A 22,198-nucleotide genomic window follows, 5' to 3' on the forward strand; every position below is an offset into this window, starting at 1 on the left:
TTGCTGGATATGAGTGTTTCCAAGTCTTTACTTAAAGTGCATTCAGTAATTTATATTAATAATAACTTGGAGTGGAAGTCACATTACAGATCTTCTTGTGTGTCTGAGCCTTGCAATTTTTACGTTGTGAATAATATAAGACACTGGAAATGAAAATGTCAAAAAGTTGACTGAGTTTTCCAATTTTTATTCGCCAATGTCTTATGCCAAAATATCATGGGTAATCTTGTAACTGAGGAAGAAAGTGTTTTTTGCACAGGAGCATTTAATAAGGATAGTATGTGGTGTTCACTCCAAAACCTCTTGTAGACAGCTCATTAAACAGTTGGGCATGCCGACAACCACTTCACAGAACATTTAGTCCCTTACGCAGTTTGTCAGTAGTCAATAACAGTTTGAAACAACAGCGACATTCATAATACTAAAAGAAGGGATGACTTACATTGGCCTTAACTCAGACTAAGCATGGTACAGAAAGAAGTGAAAATTCAGCGGTGAAAACTGTTGACGACATACCTAATTATGTAAATAATTTTATGAATAATAAAATAAACTTCAAACACAAACTGAAATCATAACTGTTTTTCACTTCCTTCTACTTCAGAGAATAATTTCTGAATTTTTTTTTCACTGAGAAAGTGAGCAACTAGTGTGAAACAAACTTCTTGGCCTATTAAACCAGTGTGTTGGACCGAGATTCAAACTCATCTTACGTGGGCAAATGCTGTACTGACTGAGATACCCAAGTACGACTCACCACCTGTCCTCACAGCTTTACTTTCGCCAGCATCTGTCTCCTACCTTGCAAACTTCACTGAAGTTCTCCTACAAAACTTGCAGGATGAGGGACTGGCAGAAGTAAAGCTGTCATGATGGATCATGAGTCGTGCTTGGGTAGCTCAGGTGGTGGAGCATTTGGCTGCAAAAGGCAAAGGTCCTGAGTTCTAGTGTTGGTCCAGCACACAGTTTCAATCTGCGAGGAAGTTTCATATCAGTGCACACTCCACTGCAGTGTAAAAACTTCATTCTAGTGTAAAACTGACTCATTCCACGTCATGATGAGAGGTCACAATTATGATCCATGGAATATGAAGATAACTAAACTGAACTGAACAGTTATGTTCTGTTGCATTTCTCATGGTAACTTATTTGATACTGGTTCTCAATGCAAGGAGAAAAATCGCTCTTTCAGGAGTCCAATGTGAAAATAAAAATACTGCAGGAATAAAGGAGACCACTCACTGAGTTGCATGAAAGATGTCAGTAAGAAATCCAGCTTGCTGTAATGTAGTGTAGTCTTGGGAGTGTTAATAACTACTGAAATTTTTTTGTAAATCGAAATAGTTTACAGTGAAGGTATTATGGACAGGACAAGTGTGGTTAAATGTTGTAGGGAATTTAGTAAAGGCAGAACAAATGTTTGTGATGAACAGAGGAGAGGTAGTCCTCCCATTTTGTCTGATTGGTGAAAACAAAGGAAAAAAGAGGAAATTGTTTGTGAAGACCTGCAATTGATAGTGGATGAAATTGCAATTTTCCGCAACTCTCCAAATCTCTCGTTAAAGAGAAACACAAAGAAATGCTGGCATATCAGAAACTATGTGCTCAGAGGGTCCAAAACAGTCGACAGAGGGGCACAAGAAAAATTGGATCAATAGCGCCAATGAGTTTCTTGAATGACTTGCATTGGAAGGTGAAGATTTTCTGAGCTCTGTTTTGACTGGAGCTGAAAAATGGGTGGCTCACAAAATGACAGTTGTCACAGTGATGTCACACCGATTATCCATCAGCCAAAACATTCAAAACCACAATTTCAAGCAAAAAATCATGGCCTCCGTGTTTTGGGTATCAGTTTGGTCCCTCGGGGCAAGACCATCAATGGACAATGATATTGTGAGACCCTAAAAAACTTAAAATGAACATTCAAAACAAAAGGAGACAAATGCTAATGAGAGGAGTGTGTTTATTACACAACAGTGCCCATTCTCACACAGCCTTAGCCACCCAGGTGCTCTTGGACCGATTTGATTGGGATGTCTTGAATCCCCTTCCCCATATTCTCCTGACTTGGCATCAACAGATTATCCATCTCTTCAAAACACACATGAATGGAATTAAATTTTAGCTGATGAGCAGGTGCAGGAAGAGGTTCTGAAGTGGGGGAAGGAGCTGACGGGAAAGTTCTTCAAGGAGGGCATAAAGAAACTTGTGCCATGGCCCACCATATGCATTAAATGGGATGGTGATTATGTGTAAAAGTAGCCAACAAGTGAATCAACAATACCCTGTGATTTTCAAATACACTTTTTCCAATAAAAATTTAATAATTTGGTACACTTATTTTCTGAACTTCCCCCGTTAGAGGCTGAAAACGGTCAGTGTCAGACGTATAATACCAAGGTAGTCCACACAGTATGTAAAGTTGGATATTAGTCATTTTTAATGTCACTTTTGGAATAATAATGCTTTATGGCCAATTCAGGGTTCATAATTCTCTTTTTCATGCAAGAAAAGGAATGTTATATACTGCAACTGATTACAGATTTTTCTACCCAGCTTAGTGTAGTAGAAATACTTTTGACAAAATAATCAGCAGTTGTTTGGTGTGGAAAAAGGACAATCAACATCACAGTCCCAAGATTTGCCACTGTGTTGGGTGGCAGCATAATTTCATTGGGGTAGCACACAGTTTATCAGGTTGAGCAAAAAACACCACAACTAAACAAACTTGCACGGTGAACGTATGTTCACACTAATTAACACTGTCTGTTGGTGCATTTGATTGTTATTGTAGCATTACACCATTGTCAAAGTTGAGCAGTCATCGAACTTGAAAGCAAATTCACAGTGTGAAGGAATTGCAAGATACTGTGATTGAGTTAATAAATGACACATGGCAGGGCATGAGATCCATCTCGAATGCTGTACATTTTATGAGCTGTTATTGTGGTGAGCTTTCCTATACCAACTGCTCTAGTTGTGTTTTTATGAGCTTTGGCAGCAAATTGCAGACTCTGGGCCTCAAGTGGTCTTATAAGGACTGGCTTGAGCACAAGCTGTTACTATATTTCAAAAGTTACACTATTCTCTGAAAATTGGCTGGGTTTAATTTGACTAATTTGATTGAATTGCAAGTTTGTAGTAAAATCTGGCATATAAAAAATGTTACTGATTAGAAGTTTAGAAAAAATGTACGGATGCTATTATGTTTTGGTGCTGTGAACCCCCTTGTTTACAAGAATGAATGCCATATTTGAAAATCATAGCAAATTACATGAAATTATTAATTAATTACATAATTAATTAGTACTGTATGTCATATTGAGTAGAAAATATTAAGGTAACAAAGGCAGGTACTCAAAGGTCAGAATCTAACAATGGTGAGGGCAAAGTTCTGAGTGAACATTGGTAGTGGCCCAGAACTTCAAGTTATAGGTAATTTAAAATACATTACTGGAAAGTCAGAACACGGGGTGTTTCAAAATAAATATACGGGTTTTAAGGCTTTGTAGCACATATTACATTCACCTCACAATTGTAAATAATACACCAAATGAAAGAGAAATGCAAACAGTTTTTCTTTCAGTTATTCAGTGTGAACACTGATAGCACACAGTCAATAGGTGAGTTGTTCCGAAACCTTGGCCAGTGTGTCAGGAGAAACGGTTGCAATAACACTGTTTCTAAAGTAGGGTAGATCATCTGGTATCAGAGACACATACATATTGCATCAGGTGGTGTGTGAATGTGGAGGTCATGCATAAAATGCTGTGTCAACCGGCCTCTTGCACTCAGTCCACTGGTCGGATACAACATCGTTTAACCAGTCGCGTACCAGTGTGGCGATGCACCATCGTGCTCCAAAATAAAGATGTGTTGTTCAGCTTCTTCCCATTGAGGCACGGGACATAGCTGTAGCACATCAAGATAAGAAACGTCAGTTACAGTTGATTCACTGAAAAAGAAAGGCCTATAAACTTTTTGCGGGAATATTTTGTGGGGCTAAGCATGAAAGACTCACACTCGTTCAACACATTTTTCACTCACTCTTTGTCATTCCATACTCTTCCCATTGTATACAAACAACACTGTTTGAGTTACTTTTTCATTTGGTGTATTATTTACAATTGTAAGTTGAATGTAATAAATGCTACAATGCCTTGAAACTGATGTGTTTATATTGAAACACCCTGCACTTAGCGTCTGAGTGCTGTAGCTAATTACATTGGACTTTGTCAATTATCTGGTAGATTTTTTCCACTAATTGAACTATAGTATTATCTTCAGTTAACTATAACTCAATTATCTGGCAATGCTCATTTCAAATTCATTGCTCAGTTTATAGTTCTCAATGCACTGATTCCATCGTTGTCATTAGTTTGGCTGTAGATTATGTTAATGAACATAATTTACAGCTGAACTAAATGACGTCTGTGGAATCACTCAGCGTGGTGAATGAACATTACCAAATAACTGGTTTACAGGATTTTATGTACCTGTCAAATGTTAAGTAAACAACTACATTGAAGATAAAATAATATTGGAAGGGGGGAGTGGGGAGATAGATAATTATTGGGAACCGATGGGGAGTACCCTCCTGTAACATCTCAATACCAGTAGTTTTAAGTCAGCATCTTCACTTCTGTAGCCATTGTGGTTATTTATGGATAAGTAACTGTATAATTTATATTAAAAACAAAGATTCCTAGACTTACCAAGTGGGAAAGCGCCGGTAGACAGGCACAGGCACAATAAAATAACACACAAACACACACACAAAATTTGACGCTTAGGATAGGTATATACATCTGTCTGCTTGTGTCTGTGTGTGTGTGTGTGTGTGTGCGTGCGTGCGTGCGTGCGTGCGTGCGCGCTATCCTTTTTTCCCCCTAAGGTAAGTCTTTCCGCTCCCGGGATTGGAATGACTCCTTACCCTCTCCCTTAAAACCCACATCGTTTCATCTTTCCTTTTCCTTCCCTCTTTCCTGACGAAGCAGCCGCCGGTTGCGAAAGCTCGAAATTTTGTGTGTGTGTTTGTGTGTTATTGTATTGTGCCTGTCTACCGGCGCTTTCCCGCTTGGTAAGTCTTGGAATCTTTGTTTTTAATATATTTTTCCCATGTGGAAGTTTCTTTCTGTTTTATTTTGATTATGTCAGTAAAAGTACAGGACATGTAAGTATGCAAGGAAAAGTTGAATGAAATATGTGTAAGACTAATAGGTATGTATGTGAAACATGCAGTAAATGTTCAAAATTACTACTACTATGAATGAACAGAAAGAAAATATAAAGTAAACATTGTGAGAAGGGTGAAAAGATCAAGATATGTAAGTATCTCATAGGAATAGACTGCTGTTTATTGACACTGACAATTTATCCAAAGATAGTAAACCTTATAAGAAATCTACTCCTCCATTTTCAGCAGTTGAACTCCTTATCTTGAAGATGATGCACTTAAAAGTGATTCCAAAGCTGTAAGAACAGGCAAAAATGAACATAGTATGATCATATTGGATGATCAGCATATGAAAGTGTATTGTATAGCTGATGCCATAGGCATATCATAAGAGAGAGGATGTTATATTTTATATGAAGGATTAATTATGAGAGAGCTTTTTGTTTGGTGGATACTACATTTGTTTGGAGTTGCCTAAAAAAAAGGTTAATTTCTCAGCAAGGTGTGGACCATAAAGAAAAAGTGTCCAACCGATTTTGAGTACCAGTTTGCTGCTGCGAAGAAGTCAGGATACACTGTTTCCTAGACCACGTGAATGAAAAATATGAGAGAGGAGACATGGATTGTGAAAGACCTCGTCTTCTTTCATCTGACAAATGCACCAACCTACAGAGGCACTTTGGCAGTGGGAAAGGGGAGGGATTTGAAATATGCACTGGTGGAATTTCCACTCTTTTCATAAGATTTGGTACCATCTGTCTTCCTTTTTTTTAAAAAAATTCCAAATGTGTGGCTGAAAAATAATTTGAGTTGAACTAAGAGATTGTGACAGACCTTCCAAACAACCCTAAAGGGTTGGGGAATCTACTTACTGAAAGAAAATATTGAAAAAACTTGCATTGACCTAAGAAAATCAAAACCTATCAACTCTGCGCATTTAAGTCGTTAGCTGATGCACTTGCAATGAGTAGGGGTTCAAAAGTGGGCTCCAGTTTAAAGTTTCGATAATTATTGGTCTGATTTAAATGGTGAAAGAAAACGGAAGTGGTCAGTTTTTCTTGGAGATTGTCTGGAAAACAATAGCGAAATGGTTATGTAATTACTTTGGGAAGAAGAAAGGTACACCACGAAAATGTTACATGGGTTGTGTTGTATACAACTTTGTACACAACAGTAAGGGGAGAGGGGCAACTGGCATCGCAGGAAGTGTGAAACCCAGCTCGCGCTATTCGTCCACGAGACTCAGTGGGCCATAGACACGGGTTTACAGGTAGATGCCATGTTTCTTGACTTCCGCAAGGCATTTGACACAGTTCCTCACAGTCGTTTAATGAACAGAGTAAGAGCATACGGACTATCAGACCAATTGTGTGATTGGATTGAAGAGTTCCTAGATAACAGAACGCAGCATGTCATTCTCAATGGAGAGAAGTCTTCCGAAGCAAAAGTGATTTCAGGTGTGCCGCAGGGGAGTGTCATACGACCGTTGCTATTCACAATATACGTAAATGACCTGGTGGATGACATCAGAAGTTCACTGAGGCTTTTTGCAGATGATGCTGTGGTGTATCAAGAGGTTGCAACAATGGAAAATTATACTGAAATGCAGGAGGATCTGCAGCGAATTGATGCATGGTGCAGGGAATGGCAATTGAATCTCAATGTAGACAAGTGTAATGTGCTGCGAATACATAGAAAGATAGATCCCTTATCATTTAGCTACAAAATAGCAGGTCAGCAACTGGAAGCAGTTAATTCCATAAATTATGTGGGAGTAGGCATTAGGAGTGATTTAAAATGGAATGATCATATAAAGTTGATCATTGGTAAAGCAGATGCCAGACTGAGATTCATTGGAAGAATCCTAAGGAAATGCAATCCGAAAACAAAGGGAGTAGGTTACAGTACGCTTGTTCGCCCACTGCTTGAATACTGCTCAGCAGTGTGGGATCCGTACCAGATAGGGTTGATAGAAGAGATAGAGAAGATCCAACGGAGAGCAGCACGCTTCGTTACAGGATCATTTAGCAATCGCGAAAGCATTACGGAGATGATAGATTAACTTAGAGCCCACACAGAAGCATACCGACAATCCTTCTTTCCACGAACAATACGAGACTGGAATAGAAGGGAGAACCGATAGAGGTACTCAGGGTACCCTCCGCCACACACCAGCAGGTGGGTTGCGGAGTATGGATGTAGATGTAGATTTAGAAGTCTCAACAGGAGCAGAAATGACTAATGGGCAAGATAGCACTCCAAACAGAAGGTTTACTTAACTTGTATGAGGGTAATCTCAAAAGTAGGGTCTCCTATTTTTTTTATAAGTTCATAGACCTGTTTATTTCTACAATGGTTTACATTAGTTTGCAGCTTGAATGTTTAGCTATTTTTCGACATAATCACCATTTCTGTTGATGCATTTTTGAAGACGCTGTGGCAGTTTTTGTTTGCCCATGTCATACCAGCTCACTGCAATGCTGTTCAGAAAGTTATGAACCTCTTCTTTCACCTTGTTGTTGGAGATGAATTGCTTTCTGGCCAAATGTTCTTTTAACCTAGGGAACAGGTGATAGTCACTGGGCACCAAGTCAGGACTATAGTGTGGGATGGTGATTATTTTCCACTGAAACTGTTGCTGGAGAGCAACAGTTTGCCGAGCGACATGTGAGCGAGCATTGTCATGGAGAATGTGCACGCCCTTGCTCAGCATTCCTCTTATCCAGTTCTGAATTGCCCGTTTGAGTTTTTTCAGAGTCTCACAGTACCTGTCAGCGTTAATTGTGGTCCCAATGGGCATAAAGTCGACCATCAATACCCCTTTCCGATCCCAAAAAAATAATTGTCATGGCTTTACCTGCAGACTGTGTTTGTTTGAATTTCCGTGGCTTTAGTGAAGAAGGATGCTGCTACTGGCGTGATTGTTGCTTGGTCTCAGGAGTAAAGTGGTATGCCCAGGTTTTGTCACCCATGACAATTGAGTCCAGAAAGTGTTTGGCTGCGAGGTGGTGAAGAAATGCGCGGGAAGCATCAACTCATTGCCACATGTTGTCCTCAGTCACCATGCGTGGCACTCATCTTGCACACACCTTTCGGTAGTTCAATGTTTACATTAAAATTCTGTGAGCGTTGCTTCTGGAAACCTGAGGAACCCACCTGCAGAGATCATCCAGGGTAACCCGCCGATCTTCACGCATGCTTTGCTCAACCTTCAATGCTGTCTCCAACGAAATTGATGGTCTCCCGTTCCTTTGTTTGTTGTGAATTTCAGTCCAACCAGCTGCAAACTCTCTACACCACTTATGAACATTTTTGACATCCATGCATGACTCACCATACACTTCCGTCAGTTGGTGATGGATTTCAACCGGTGCAGTGCCCTTTGTGTTCAAAAACCGGATAACTGTGCGTAATACACACTTGGTGGTAATGTCCAATGGGAGCTCCATTCTCACCGGCTGCCAAGCTAAGACTGAACACCTCAGTGCGGCATGCGCATGTTTACACACAGTGTGTGAAGCACTCTTCATAACAGTGTGACAAACTGCCACACAGAGTTCTGTACGTAAAAAAAAAATACTTTTTGGATTACCCTCGTGTTTCTGCACACTCACAAAGGCTCATTGTAAAGAATGCAGCAAGAAACAGAGTCTTTCTGTCAGAATGTCAACTAGGAAGAAGCTTGCTGTACTGAAGCACATTTGATGGTGTCGATGCTGTGACTAAGCGGTGTCTGCGAAGTGGCTCCGAGCGCAAGTGGGCATGTCGTTGCTGCCATCTGTCATATATCATGGCATCAGAGGGCACTTGTGGTGCCAAATCACTGGAGTTCGGCTCAGTGGGCATGCATCTTTGGGTCCACCAGATCCCTCTCAATGGCTATCAGCATCAGATGGAAACTTGCCGTTTGTTTATATGACGCCTATGAGGTGGTATCAATATGTGTTACCACCGGTTGGGTAGATGATGAAAGATTACATCAGTGGAACAGTTAGAATGCTTTGTATTATGGCTATGATCTCTATATATATCTTAAAAACTATAATCCAAATGCAGAAGCTGGTTAAGAGGTAATAAAACAGTATGATGCTGCAGCAAGAGGAAACCTCCATGTAGAATTGGACCATCTGCTGTCACTAAAAGGGGTCGGAAACCTAAGTATTATATGAATTAACATGCCAGTATTGAGGAGAAGAATGACAACATACATCAAAGGCTCATTCTAACAAAATTAGGCATCAGAACTAGGTTGCACAGAAGTAACAGCTGTCTGCTCTAAGGCTTGTTTCATGTCCCTAAATCGATTCATGCAAATGCCGGGATGGTTCCTGTGAAAGGGCACGGCTGCTTTCCTTCCCAGTCCTTCCCTTACCCGAGCTTGCGCTCCGTCTCTAATGACCCCGTTGTCGACGGGACGTTAAGCACTAACCACCACCACCACCACCACCACCACCATATTGTCATGAAGAAATGCTCAGTACTGCATAACATTCCTGTGGTGGTTCACAACCTGATTGACTAGATTATAGCCTAACAGAAAATGTTTGAAAAAAGTTTCATCATCAGCAGAATTCAGAAGATTCTTGTATTTGAGAAATGGAGGACAGGAAAACCTTTGGAAAGGGGACAGCTACATTCCCATGTGAGAAGAGAGTTGATTCAACTTTAAATATTTTAAGAAGTAAAGAGATTCCACACATCAATGATGCTGGGTGAGGAGTATCTTATAAAGCACATGTGAATGATTTTTGAAATGGTTTTCAGTCTTATTCCGAGAATAAAAATTTTACTCACAAAATGCAGAATGGTAGCAATATGACTCAGACACTGTTTATCAGAGCTGAATCAGTCCATTGGTTTATCCACTTTTCACACAGTCATTAATCATTGTGGTGTGTTTTCTTGCGCTGTTGCCACTGGAAGCAATCACCATGGATGACACAGGTTTCACAGAGAGCCACATTTTAAGTCATCAGCATTACAGACCTGTCAGTGATACAGACATTTTTAGCTGTACAAAAATATGCAATGTGAAACTCTTACATCTTCAAGGACAGTTTGTGAAAGACACAAAATACACATGCTTCATACAAGAGATGTTACGTCTGTTTATGAGAATCATGTTATTAACAACTATCTTAACTTTAATAGTAAGATTTTTTGGTACTGTACTCATTGCATGAAATAAATCAGGGGAGGACTCCATTATCAATGCTGCTACCAGTTTTATTCACATTTGCATTAATCAAGGGTAATTAGACAGTCGCTTGAGATCATTCATAGCCAAGTCAGTAGGTGTGTAAATACTTAAGATGAGAACAGAACTTGATGAAATGAATTAAGTGCGTGGAATAACTAAGCACTCATTAGCATGAAGCACTGGCCAAGGTTGTACAGACACATTATATTTTAGTGTGAAAGTGAAAATGTTACATAATCAAACCCCCCCTCCCCCCCCCCCTTCAACCTCCTTTTCCTCATTACATACCTGGACTTCTAATAACACACACACACACACACACACACACACACACACACACACACACACACACACACACAAAATTACTAATGTATATAACCTGATCCAGGGGATAAAAGAAATGGTGTACATCAAATGTGATGTCCATAAAGTCTGATATTTTGTGCCCTTTTGATTGCAAGCTAAATAAGTTGTCTCTCGGAGACATTTAAGGACTTTTCAGTTACCGTAAGTGAAAGAGGGGTTAGATTTTAAAACATCAACAAAGAGTGCATTAGACAAAAAGCACTTACTCTGACTGGACAAAAACAAGGAAGGAAATGAACAACATCCTTTTCGAAGGAGTCACCCTGGAATTTGTGTAAGTGGTTGAGCTAAACAGTGAAAACACAAATTTTAATGAGTGGATAGATATTTGTTTCCTGGACCTTCCAAAAATCAGTTCTAGTTGATGACATGAACTTGCTGCTAAAATCAGCTGTACCAGTCACAGTTAAGTAACAGCCAAATAGAAACTATTATTGTGCTTAATAGTTCTTACTTCTTACATACATACATACATACATACATACATAAAAAAAGTTTTACATCACCCTGGTTCCCAGAACTCCTGAAGATAGGTGTTCTGTGAATATTGTATCACAGACACAGTCCCTTTGACTGTTCAGAGAGGTCACTAAACCTGTCCAAAGATGTAAACAACCATGCATGAGCAGTGCATATTAGACGGAGGGGGTCTGACAGCTGATTACTTTCAGTCACTCCACCAGGAAAGAGGTACACGGCTCGTGTTGTCTGTAGTTCAACCATACCTAGGTGGTCAATACTGTGTTCCAATCACATCTGCACTGTTACTTTGTGCCAGGAAGGGCTCTCAACCAGAGAAGTGTCCAGGCTCAGAGTGAACCAAAACAATGTTGTTTGGACATGGAGAAGATACAGAGAGACAGGAACTGTCGATGACATGCCTTGCTCAGGCTGCCCAAGGGCTACTACTACTGTGGATGACCGCTACCTGTGGATTATGGCTCGGAGGAACACTAACAGCAGCACCACCCCGTGTTGAATAATGCTTTTCGTGCAGCCACGGGACATCGTGTTAAGACTCAAACTGTGTGCAGTAAGCTGCATGATGTGCAACTTCACTCCTGACTTCCATGGGAAGATCCACCTTTGCAATCATGATTCCATGCAGCATGGTACAGATGAGCCCAACAACATGCTGAATGGACCACACAAGGTTGCCATCACGTTCTCTTCACCGATGAGTGTCATACATGCCTTCAACCAGACAATTGTTGGAGATGTGTTTGGAGGCAACCCGGTCAGGCTGAACTCCTTAGACACATTGTCCAGCGAGTGCAGCAAGTGGAAGTTCACTACTGTTTTGGGGCGGCATTATGTGGGGCCAACGTATGCTGCTGGTGGTCATGGAAGGTGCTGTTATGGCTGTACGATATGTGAATGCCATCCTCTGACTGATAGTGCAACAATATTGGCAGCATATTGGTGAGGCATTTGTCTTCATGGACATCAATTTGCAACCCCATCATGCACATCATGTGAATGACTTCCTTCAGGATAACGACATTTCTCAAATAGAGTGGCCAGCAGTTTCTGCAGACATGAACCGTGTCGAACATGCCTAGGATAGATTGAAAAGGGCTGTTTATGGCCGATGTAACCCACCAACCAGTCTGAGGGATCTACACTGAATCGCCGTTGAGGAGTGGGGCAATCTGGACCAACAGTGCCTTGATTAACTAGTGGATAGTATGCCATGATGAATACAGGCATGCATCAGTGCAAGAGAACATGCTACTGTGTATTAGATATATTGGTGTGTACAGCAATGTGGACCACCATCTCTGAAGGTCTCGTTGTATGGTGGTACAACACGCAATGTGTGGTTTTCATGAGCAATAACAAGGGCAGAAATGATGTTTATGTTGATCTCTATTCCAATTTTCTGTACAGGTTCCGGAACTCTCAGAACCGAGGTGAGGCAAAACGTTTTTTTATGTTTTTATTATGATTTTTTCCCTTTATTCCTTGAACTATGCCTAGTTCCTAAAATTGTCCTCCCGTGACTGTCTTAACCTTTTCACTTGTGTCCCCTTTTCCAACTTATTGTGTGATTTCTGATTTAGTGTTTATTCACCTGTGATTTATTGCTTCCCATGATTTCATATACCACTGTCATATTCAGTTGGGCATTTTTGTATTCCATTTTGCAGTCTCTTATTAACATGCCATCTGCGTCAATTAGTGTGATTAACTTCCTTGTCCTGGGTTGCTGGTTGATTTATATTCTAAGTCATACTTGCTTAAGTCATAGTTTGCCATTGAAGTGGATGTTCGAAAACTGTAATGACTTTTTATGTCATTATCAGTTTGGTAATAACTAGCATTCTACTTGTAGTTTATAGCTTAAGTTCCTCTCTCTTTTTTTCTTTTGTTACTTTATTGTGTGTGTGTAGGATAACTTATCAGACTGACATGAGAGAAGATCCTGAAAACTTCATGAGAAATAATTATTTCATAAGAAATTGAAGAATTCTCCTCATTGTTCTCCTTTACTGGGTGTTCGTGGAGTGTATTTATTTACTTGTTAACTGCTTCAGTGCCTCTAATTTCACATTCTGGGTCTCTCTTCCTCATTTCTACTTGTATTTATGTTTTTCATCTCTTCCACAATATCCATTTGTTTTGACGTCGCCTGCTATTCTTCATTTACTTTTTTCTTCATGGGTTTTCATATAACCATATGTCCTTGTTTTAGATTTAAGCAGGATCTTGTTCATGGTTTTTCACTTCTTTTTCATTGAAGCAATTCTTCTCCTTTTTCATAATCTATTTTTCCAGTGGCGACTGTCTTTTTTGGAAATTTCATTTCAACATACTTTCAGATATTTTCAAGTGTTACACATACAATGTAAAAAAAAATATAAAAAAAATCTTATTTGCTCTGACAGACAGTCATGAATGGCTGCTGAGTCCAACAGTGGATATCCTGCCACACCTACTCCTTCCTCTGGCAGGACCCGAGGAGTTTCCAGATGATGAGATGGAAAAACTTCCACCAGATCTGCAATATCTGCCTGAATCTAAAGCACGGGAAGTTGATGCAGACATACGATGCATGCTGCTTGAGGCATTAACACAGGTTTGCACTATTTTTATTCAAATGTATACAGGTTTCTGAGCAAGCACATTCAGCTTGCTTTCAGGCAGTGTGATTTTTCTAAAATTGTGCTGGTGAGACTTTGAAAGCTGTCATATTTTCAACATTACAATTTTTAAAATTTCTGATCTAGTTTTTTTAGATCACTGTTTTTTATCATTATTTTACTGTAAATTGTAGTAAGAGTCACAAATTTAACTTTTTCATGCATAATCCTTACAATGCAGAAGTGCTGTAACCAATGCGTCTGAAAAGGCTGTGCATAGAACTGTGGTTTGGTGTTCGATTCCTATTTGAGCTAAGAACATGGGATAAAGAGTTTTTAGCTAGGTCTGGGTTAGCTGCCATTTGTATAGCTGTTCAAACACCTGTCCTTTTTTAAACGAGCACACCACCGTTTGACTGTATTGTTGTTTATTTAATTATGACGCAGGTTTCGGCCTTTTATGCCGTTTTCAAGTGATTGAGTTTATGTCATTAATGTATTTTGCAGGACATCAATATGTTAATAACATAAACTCAATCACTTGAAAATGACGTAAGGCTGAGACCTGGGTCATAAATCTACCTCCATTCAGACTTTACAAGCAAAAAACACTTTGCTTGTGAGTTTTTTTTTATACGCACCACTTCTACGTTGGAACTGGTTCAAAATTTGTAAGAAGTTAGAAAAATACATGTCGCTAGTGGCTGTCCTGTGAAAGATTTCTATGTTACACAGCCTAGTGGTCTAGAATTCACTATGCTGTGTATTAAAATTTATTTTCTGACAAAGCAAGCTAAGTTAATCAATTTTCATATGGAATTGAAACATTCATGCAGACATTGTTTCACAGTTCTTCTGCTTACTTAAGCAAGTCATACGCATACTTTATTCATACTGATTGTTGCAACATTTTGTGGTAGAGTAGTAGTTGGGAATTGGTTTGAAAAATACTGCTGTCGTAGCACAAAAGAAGGTGAGCAGAGTTAGGGTATAGGAGGAGGAAACTAGCTTTTTGATTTATCTGGCAGCTTCAAAGACATTTGGATCAAAACATCTTGACATATTTACACTTTTCTTCATGTTAACCATATTTCCCCAGCACAGTGAAAACTCTTAGCTGCAAGGTGGTGGCACACCTGCATCTTGCAATTTATAAGCTATAGTCCCTTATACTGTGCCAAAAATCAGAATGTTCACTAGCCACAGTATAATAAGCTGAAGAGCATACATGTAATAGCTAAAAAAAAAAGTTTTTCTGTGGTGATAAAATTTCTGGAGGTGAATTTGTTCAAGGTAGGAAGCTAAAACAGTTTTTTGATTTGTAAGTGAGGATGGTTGATTTCACATTGAGGAGACCATTTCTCCTCCAAACCCAACCCCTGTTGCATGTGCACTAAGGGATGTAAGAATAAACAGACACAAAATTTATGTGCTGCTAGAGACTGGCAGGCATCTGCAATAGGAAGTATCTGGAGTATCTGAGAGTGACGACACTGTACTTTATCTCCTGAGGTGGTCATGAATTTGAAGTTTGTAAATGAAACATAGTGATAATTATTGTATGAATAACTGGTGATGATGCCAAATAATAATCAATGCATAGTATTGCAATATATTCCATGGGCATTAGAGATTCTATGTCTGAACTTTCAATTCTTTTGTCTTCTTCTGTTCTTGGACTCAAAGAGGAAAGAACAATTGTCTGAGGTTCATCTCACTGTAACAGTCTATGTAAGTTGTAAACTCAATGTATGTGGAGACTGTCTCTTCACATATTGTGCTATCAGTATCCTCATCGGCCTTCTAACTTTCTGTTATTTACAGATGGCAAGTGAACGTTGTTTCTGTATGGGCCATTGATATGAAAAAAGCATTTTAAAATTCCCAGTATTTAATTGTCATTGCTGAACATCACAATTCACACAAATTCTCTCTCTGTTGTAATACTGAGTAACAATTCAATTTTTGAGTTGCCACATCCGTCCTATCAAGTTTTGACAGCACATGGTGCTTGGAATGTGCTTGTGCTTCTTTATCCACCTACATTTCATTAAAGTTAGAGCAGACTTTATAAACATGGTTGTAATGTGACTCACCTGTGATTTACATATAGCCTTCGATAGCTTGTCACTGAGTATCTATTGTCTGTAATCCAATTATCTGCCAATTTTTGAAATTTTGTACACAACACAGCATCAGTTAATTACATTTATTGTCACTCATAATCACTCAATGATCAGCATGGTTAAAAGTCCCAAACTGAATATTAATTACAGGTAAGCACATCCTCTGAATTAGTAACTATTTTGACATTGGCAATATTTTATAGCGCTCATTCACAAGTGAGTGCTGACTTCACCGACATATATAAGACAGTAAATACACAATACTGACAAAAAGAATTACTCCTGCAGACTCGGAAAGCTTTTACAAAGACATTTGCACTGATGTATACTGTAGATGTTAACATACTGGTGACAAATTGTGGACTCTGACAAAGATAATTAAGCTTTGTTTACCGGAAGCTGACTGCCTGCCTGAACAATGGACTCTCTCAATTACTTATAGACATGCCTAAGAATACTTATTAAACTTTGTTATTACATACTAGTTTATTAGTTTATAATAAGATCTATGTTGAAAGTAGCTATGACATTGCAGAAAAACAAGTAATAATTTGATTTAGCAATATGATGGATTACTCCAAAAATAATAGTGTTAGCTGGATTATTTCATTGTGTACACCTCAGCTGGGATTTACCAGTCTTTACGCAATATTCGTAGATTCCTAATTTTCTCAGTTTTCTTAATTTTTAAATTAAAATGTATTTGTTTAGCTAAATGTGTTATGAAGTTCGAAAAATTTATGGCAACAAAATTATTACATCATTTCTCAGAATTACACAATCTTAATCACCAAAATAGCTCAATTATCTAATGGGAGTTTGCAATGATAATAACAAATACCTTTTCAGTAGTCAGAGTTTGGAAAACTTGAAGTGCTTATTAAAAATATAACTGAATGCCTTTAACTGAGGCACATTATTTTACCAATTGTGAGCTGTATGCCACAGGAAATCTTAACTAGCCATGTGTTTTTAAGGAATCTGGTATGTGTTATAATTCTTCAAAGCACTATCAATATCTTTGCAGTTAAGTATCATGATGGTACTTGAACTATAACATTTTATGAAAAAGTCATTGAATAAGAAATTAATCATTTTGCAAGAGTATGGCATATGTATTATGCACATAATGAAAAAAAATGTGTGTTTAAGGAGTGAAATTGTAGCAAGTGGAGCCAAACCCCACCTTACTACATTTCTTGGTGACTAGGGTCCCTTCTGTAGCAAGGGTAAAGTATCTATTCACCCTCATTGGAGAGTTAGGTCCCCCAACTCCTGCTGGAAAAGAGTCTTGTCCAGCTGACACCTTTGTCTGGGCCTAGTCAGCATACTAAAACTGTCTTACAGTCCTATGTCAGTCAGTTGTTGACGGAGGCACAGGCTACAGGCTGCAGAACAGTTTGCTCATCTTACTTCCAGATACCTCCTAATAGGAAACAATTCTCCTTCATGAGACTAAGAATAAAAAGGAGAAAGAAGGCAAGAAACAACGAAATGTGTTAGTGAACCCAGTAACCCCAAATGCACTAGACCTGCCCCTCCCACTTTAACCATTGGTAGTTGAAATTACACATTTAGACATCCTATTTGACGGGTGAGCCATGCAGTGGTCTCCCTCCCACCACCGCAGGTAAACCTGTAGTTGTCAACAGTGTAGCTGTAATGTTATTTTTACCACCTAGCAGAACACGGATAACTACTGCTATCATTTTGTCCAGCAATATGTATTGCTCTTCAGAAAACTCGATTCTGCAGAACGTGTGTCCCTACCTTTTGCTTAAAAAATAGAATTGCCCCTAAAAGTAACTGGTGGTATCTGTACACTGGTGCTTGCAGACATTTTTAGTGATAAAGTACCACTGTGATTATTTGTGTATTGAAAACTACTCTCTGTAGTATCTATCTCCCTCAAGATAGGGAACTGATGTCATGAAATAGCTAACCTGATTTGTTAGCGGCCTCTGCCTTTCCACTGGGGAGATTTCAAAGCCCGCAGCCCAGTAAGTAACAGAACAGCTGACGGAGGCAATCTAATGATGTAATTACAGATATTGATTTATGTTTATTGAACAGCAGCACCATCTCATTTTAGGGTGGCTCATGGAACATATTCATTAAATGCTCTCTCGATCTGTTGCTTCAGCCTCCTCCCCTCAATCCAATGGATGGTCATGAGCTCCACAAGAAAGTATCATTTCCCATTTGTCACGTCCATTACACCCTCAAGAAAGCCGACTAGGATGCTTTCAACACTGCCTTACCATCCATAGCCACTGTGCAAGGGAATTTCAGTGACAAATTACAGCAGGAGAATAACAGTCCCCCTTATGGGATTCCAGCTTTTGGATCAGTGGATCCATTGGCATTATGGCTACTGGACCTGGTACCCCAGTGTGGGATGTGACTTGTGACTGGCACTTTTCGGACAAGGTCTGGGACAGGCTCCCGACAGGCTGCTGCGATCACATCTTTACAGATAAGATGCCATGTATTTACAAGGGCTATTCATAAATTAACCCCCAATTGGTTATTAAAAAAAGGAAAAGGTAGATAACTCTTTTTGTATGCAGTCTACTTTTTTACATGATGACATTACTTCTCCATGTAGTTAATAGTGAAATTCAAACACTTATTGTACCACAACATTCCTTCATCAAGGAATGGTGCCACATGGCACCTCAGCCAGTTAATGACAACATCCTAGAGCTCATCATTTGTTATGAATTGCTGAGTAAACAGGCAAGCCTTCATCTAGTGGAAGAGATGAAAGTCACTAGGTGCCAAGTTTTTACTGTTTGTAGTATAGCGTTGTATATCATCGTGAAGAAGAATGACTACTTTGATAATCATTCCATGCCGTGTGCCTCCACTGTTCGGACTGCTCCTTAGTTTGAGTTCACATACTATTCCCATGTCATGCCCGACTCACAATTCTGTCCAGAAATGCCTCCCCTTCCTCATGGTAGTGTTCAAGGAATGTCAAGGCCAAACGCTTCTTTCAGTTTTGTGAACATCGATTGTAGATTGCGATATCGACTGCGGGCAAAGTGTATGGTAACCTAACCTCTGTGTGATGATGTGAAAGAGGGTTGTCCTTGAAATTTGAAGCACGTGTTCAGAAAATTCAGAAATTTTGAACTGACATCTCACATGGACATTTATGTCATGTTACACAAGTTCATCAGTCATATCTGAAATGTCTTTTTAAACCACTTTAATTGTGCAAATCTATGTGACCAGTCTTGATTTTTGTCATCAGTCACTCATAGTCCCATTTCCATACACACGACACGATTAGTGGTGAACCATGTCAGCATTGAACCTTTTCTGCTTGCAGGAAGTGAGAGACAGAACATACCTTTGAGATTGGCGGGAGACACAACAAAACTGTCCATTTCAATCAATTACACCTCTCATATTAATAAGCAAAACAGAGAGCTGACTGGTGCAACATGAGCTTCAGTGTCTCCTTTCCCAACCACACAAGAGGAATGAAGCCGAGAGCATTTGTTCACTTTTAATAGGCAGTCAAATGTTAATTTATGAATAGCCTCATACTGCTGAACTATGCAATACATGTCAGAACACCTGAATCATATCCTTTTTCTCCACAGGGGGATTCACCTCCCACGAAGGCAACCCAGGTCTGGTGTTCCAGTTGCAATTCGTGTAGTCTCTCTTCGCCCTTGACTTCACCTTCATCCTTTGAACCCTGTTGTCAAGTTATCTTCACAATTACGAGGCCACTGTGCAGACCAGTCTTACCTCCTCCATGCATGGAGACAAGAAGAAAACAGAAGTAATATAATCCAGATCTCTTCATTTGTTCCTAAACAAGCTTAGTGACGTTGTTCTAAATGTCTCTGGAAAAATATTATTAGTGCAGTTGATGGTCACCCCACACATGTGTCTGAAAAATATAATGAAAGTTACTAATAACTTCTCATTACCATTCTTTATATTTCAGATGAAACTGCATAAGATTGTATTGGCTGTATAGCTGGCCTTGAACAGCAGGCTGGCCTTGAAGAAGACTTTTTTAATATCTTTATAGTTTTGTACTCTCCCTGACATCACTTTTTAATCCCTTTCAGTGCCACTACTTAGTCAATCAACCTTCATGCCTTTGGATTTAGTGCTACTGAAAACATTTCCTTGTAATGTGAATACAATATGATTCCTTTCCCTCGTTTATTCACCAGACATTATTATGTCAACAATACTGGCATATGGTATTGACATTTTGTATCCAAGTGTTTAGAAGTTGTGATTCTGAGACTGCTGCAACTTATCATAAAAAATCATTCCGTTTTCAATAAGTACTGGCTGATTTTCTTCTTGTGGAGAAGCTATTATTAGATGGCTTCCTGCTGTGGCACTGTAGGAATGTCTTTTGCTTGACTGTGTGGCAGACACAATGTACAATTCTAGACTTGCTGTGTGAGCTGGATATGCTAATATGCTGTAGTTCCCCAAACTATGATAGCATACTCCTGGAATGTGATTTGTACAAGGTGACACCGAGGTGTGAAAGTAATGTTCTTGACTGGTTAAGTGTGGGGTATAGGTGTGTGTGGTGACCCAGCATGTTCACCCACAGTTCCTGGACACTCTGGTACCATGTTAACCGAGATTGTGAATGGACTGTAAGTTAATCAGGATGCTGTGCCAGCTGATAATGGTAACGTTTAGGTCCAAGAGGTTATACAATCTTTTGGTGAGCTGCTGGGTGGTCATGCTCTGTCCAGGACCATGTTGTCATAGGTATACACTGTGGCCACTTACTTTCTGTGACATGAACATTAATGGTGAAAAGAGTGCAGGTTATTGGTCTCAGTACTGACCTCCACGACATATTATTTATGTGGTCAACAAAGTTCATCTCCAACAACTGTATATGAAAGAGTAAGTACACAAACATTATTTGAGCACAAAGTTATGTTTGTCATACATGTCTAACCACTTTGTATTTGAATTACCATGTTCATAACATCTGCACAAATGTTAGGAAACCAATTTACCGCAGTATACAGATTCGTATTATAACAACTACTAACAGAACGAGCTGGAGAGACAAACCCACAAATCATAACATACCAGGAGGTAGTGCCCCTATGCTTCAGTGGCCAGTTCTACACTATTTATTAGTGTTTCTAAAGTGACACTGATGTCAGTATGTGCCGTTTGATTTTTGTGTTGATTACAGAAATTAAAAATGTGTCTTGATGGTCATGGGTGATGTAGTGCAGATGCTGGGCTCTCATTCAGGATGATGACAGTTTAAATCTTGGTCCAGCTCTCCAGATTTGGACTCTTGTGGTTTCCCCAAATGACTCAAGGAAAATGCTGACATGATAATGACCTGATCCCTGACAGGGATCTTCTTGCTTCCTTTTCCTTTTGGAAGGGCAAACATGACACTCATATACACAGCAAAATGGTTTCTTGCATATTGACAATATTGTCAGTGGTTCATAACCAGCATTTTGCTTATGAAATGTATCACTTGCTTAATGTGATTCTCTAAATTTATGGATTTTTTAAAAAATTTCTTCACAGCTTTGTGCAACAAGAGCTGCACGTGAAATTATGCGTAACAGTGGTGTCTACCTGATACTCAGAGAATATCACAAGTGGGAAACTGACCGAAAAGCACTTCTAGTATGTGAAGACATTGTTAACATCCTCATCAGGTAAGTTTTATTAGTAGTTAGTATAGAGCAAAGCACCTTTCATATAAGAATAGACTCTAATAATTATATTACCTAAATATCATATTAAGTTATTGTTGAGTCAAATTGTATCCCTGTGTAACAACTTGTTTATAACTTTCTATTTTTGGCTAGAGAGGTCCAATGAAGGCCATAAAATAAATAATAATAATAAAAGTAGTTAGTATAGTTTTATATTGTAAAATATGTAATGAATGGCCTGGTGAACAGTTCTCAGATGTGTGCTGTTTAAGACTTTTCTGATGTAATAACTTCTTCCTTGGTTCATGGGCGTTGTCAGATGATGATGTGGAAGCTGCACAATATTTCGACAAGACAGCTGCTGGTCTTCTTCAGGTGCTTACTGATGTGTTGCTGCAATGGCTCGCCAATATATAAGCTGACTTGCTAGAAAAGCACAGGAGCCAAGATTTGGTGCTATAATGTCATTGTAGATGAGTCATAGAGCCTGGTGACATCCACTGCCTCCTGCTGGCTTCTCATTCGTGATGTGCAAAAGTGCAGCTGCAAATAGT

At 39.2% G+C, this 22,198-nt stretch overlaps 1 protein-coding gene across 1 annotated transcript in view; it reads left to right on the forward strand.

Moving 5' to 3' along the window:
- LOC126285331 (protein HGH1 homolog) overlaps nt 1–22,198 on the forward strand; it is a 66,609-nt gene that overhangs the window by 24,847 nt on the left and 19,564 nt on the right. The window contains exons 5-6 of the mRNA XM_049984648.1: nt 13,631–13,821; nt 21,511–21,644. Of these exons, the coding sequence (XP_049840605.1) occupies nt 13,631–13,821; nt 21,511–21,644 (325 nt within the window). The remainder of the gene's footprint in view (nt 1–13,630; nt 13,822–21,510; nt 21,645–22,198) is intronic.

The sequence above is a fragment of the Schistocerca gregaria genome, chromosome 8 (assembly GCF_023897955.1).
Source record: "Schistocerca gregaria isolate iqSchGreg1 chromosome 8, iqSchGreg1.2, whole genome shotgun sequence".
Taxonomy (NCBI): Eukaryota; Metazoa; Arthropoda; class Insecta; order Orthoptera; family Acrididae; genus Schistocerca; species Schistocerca gregaria.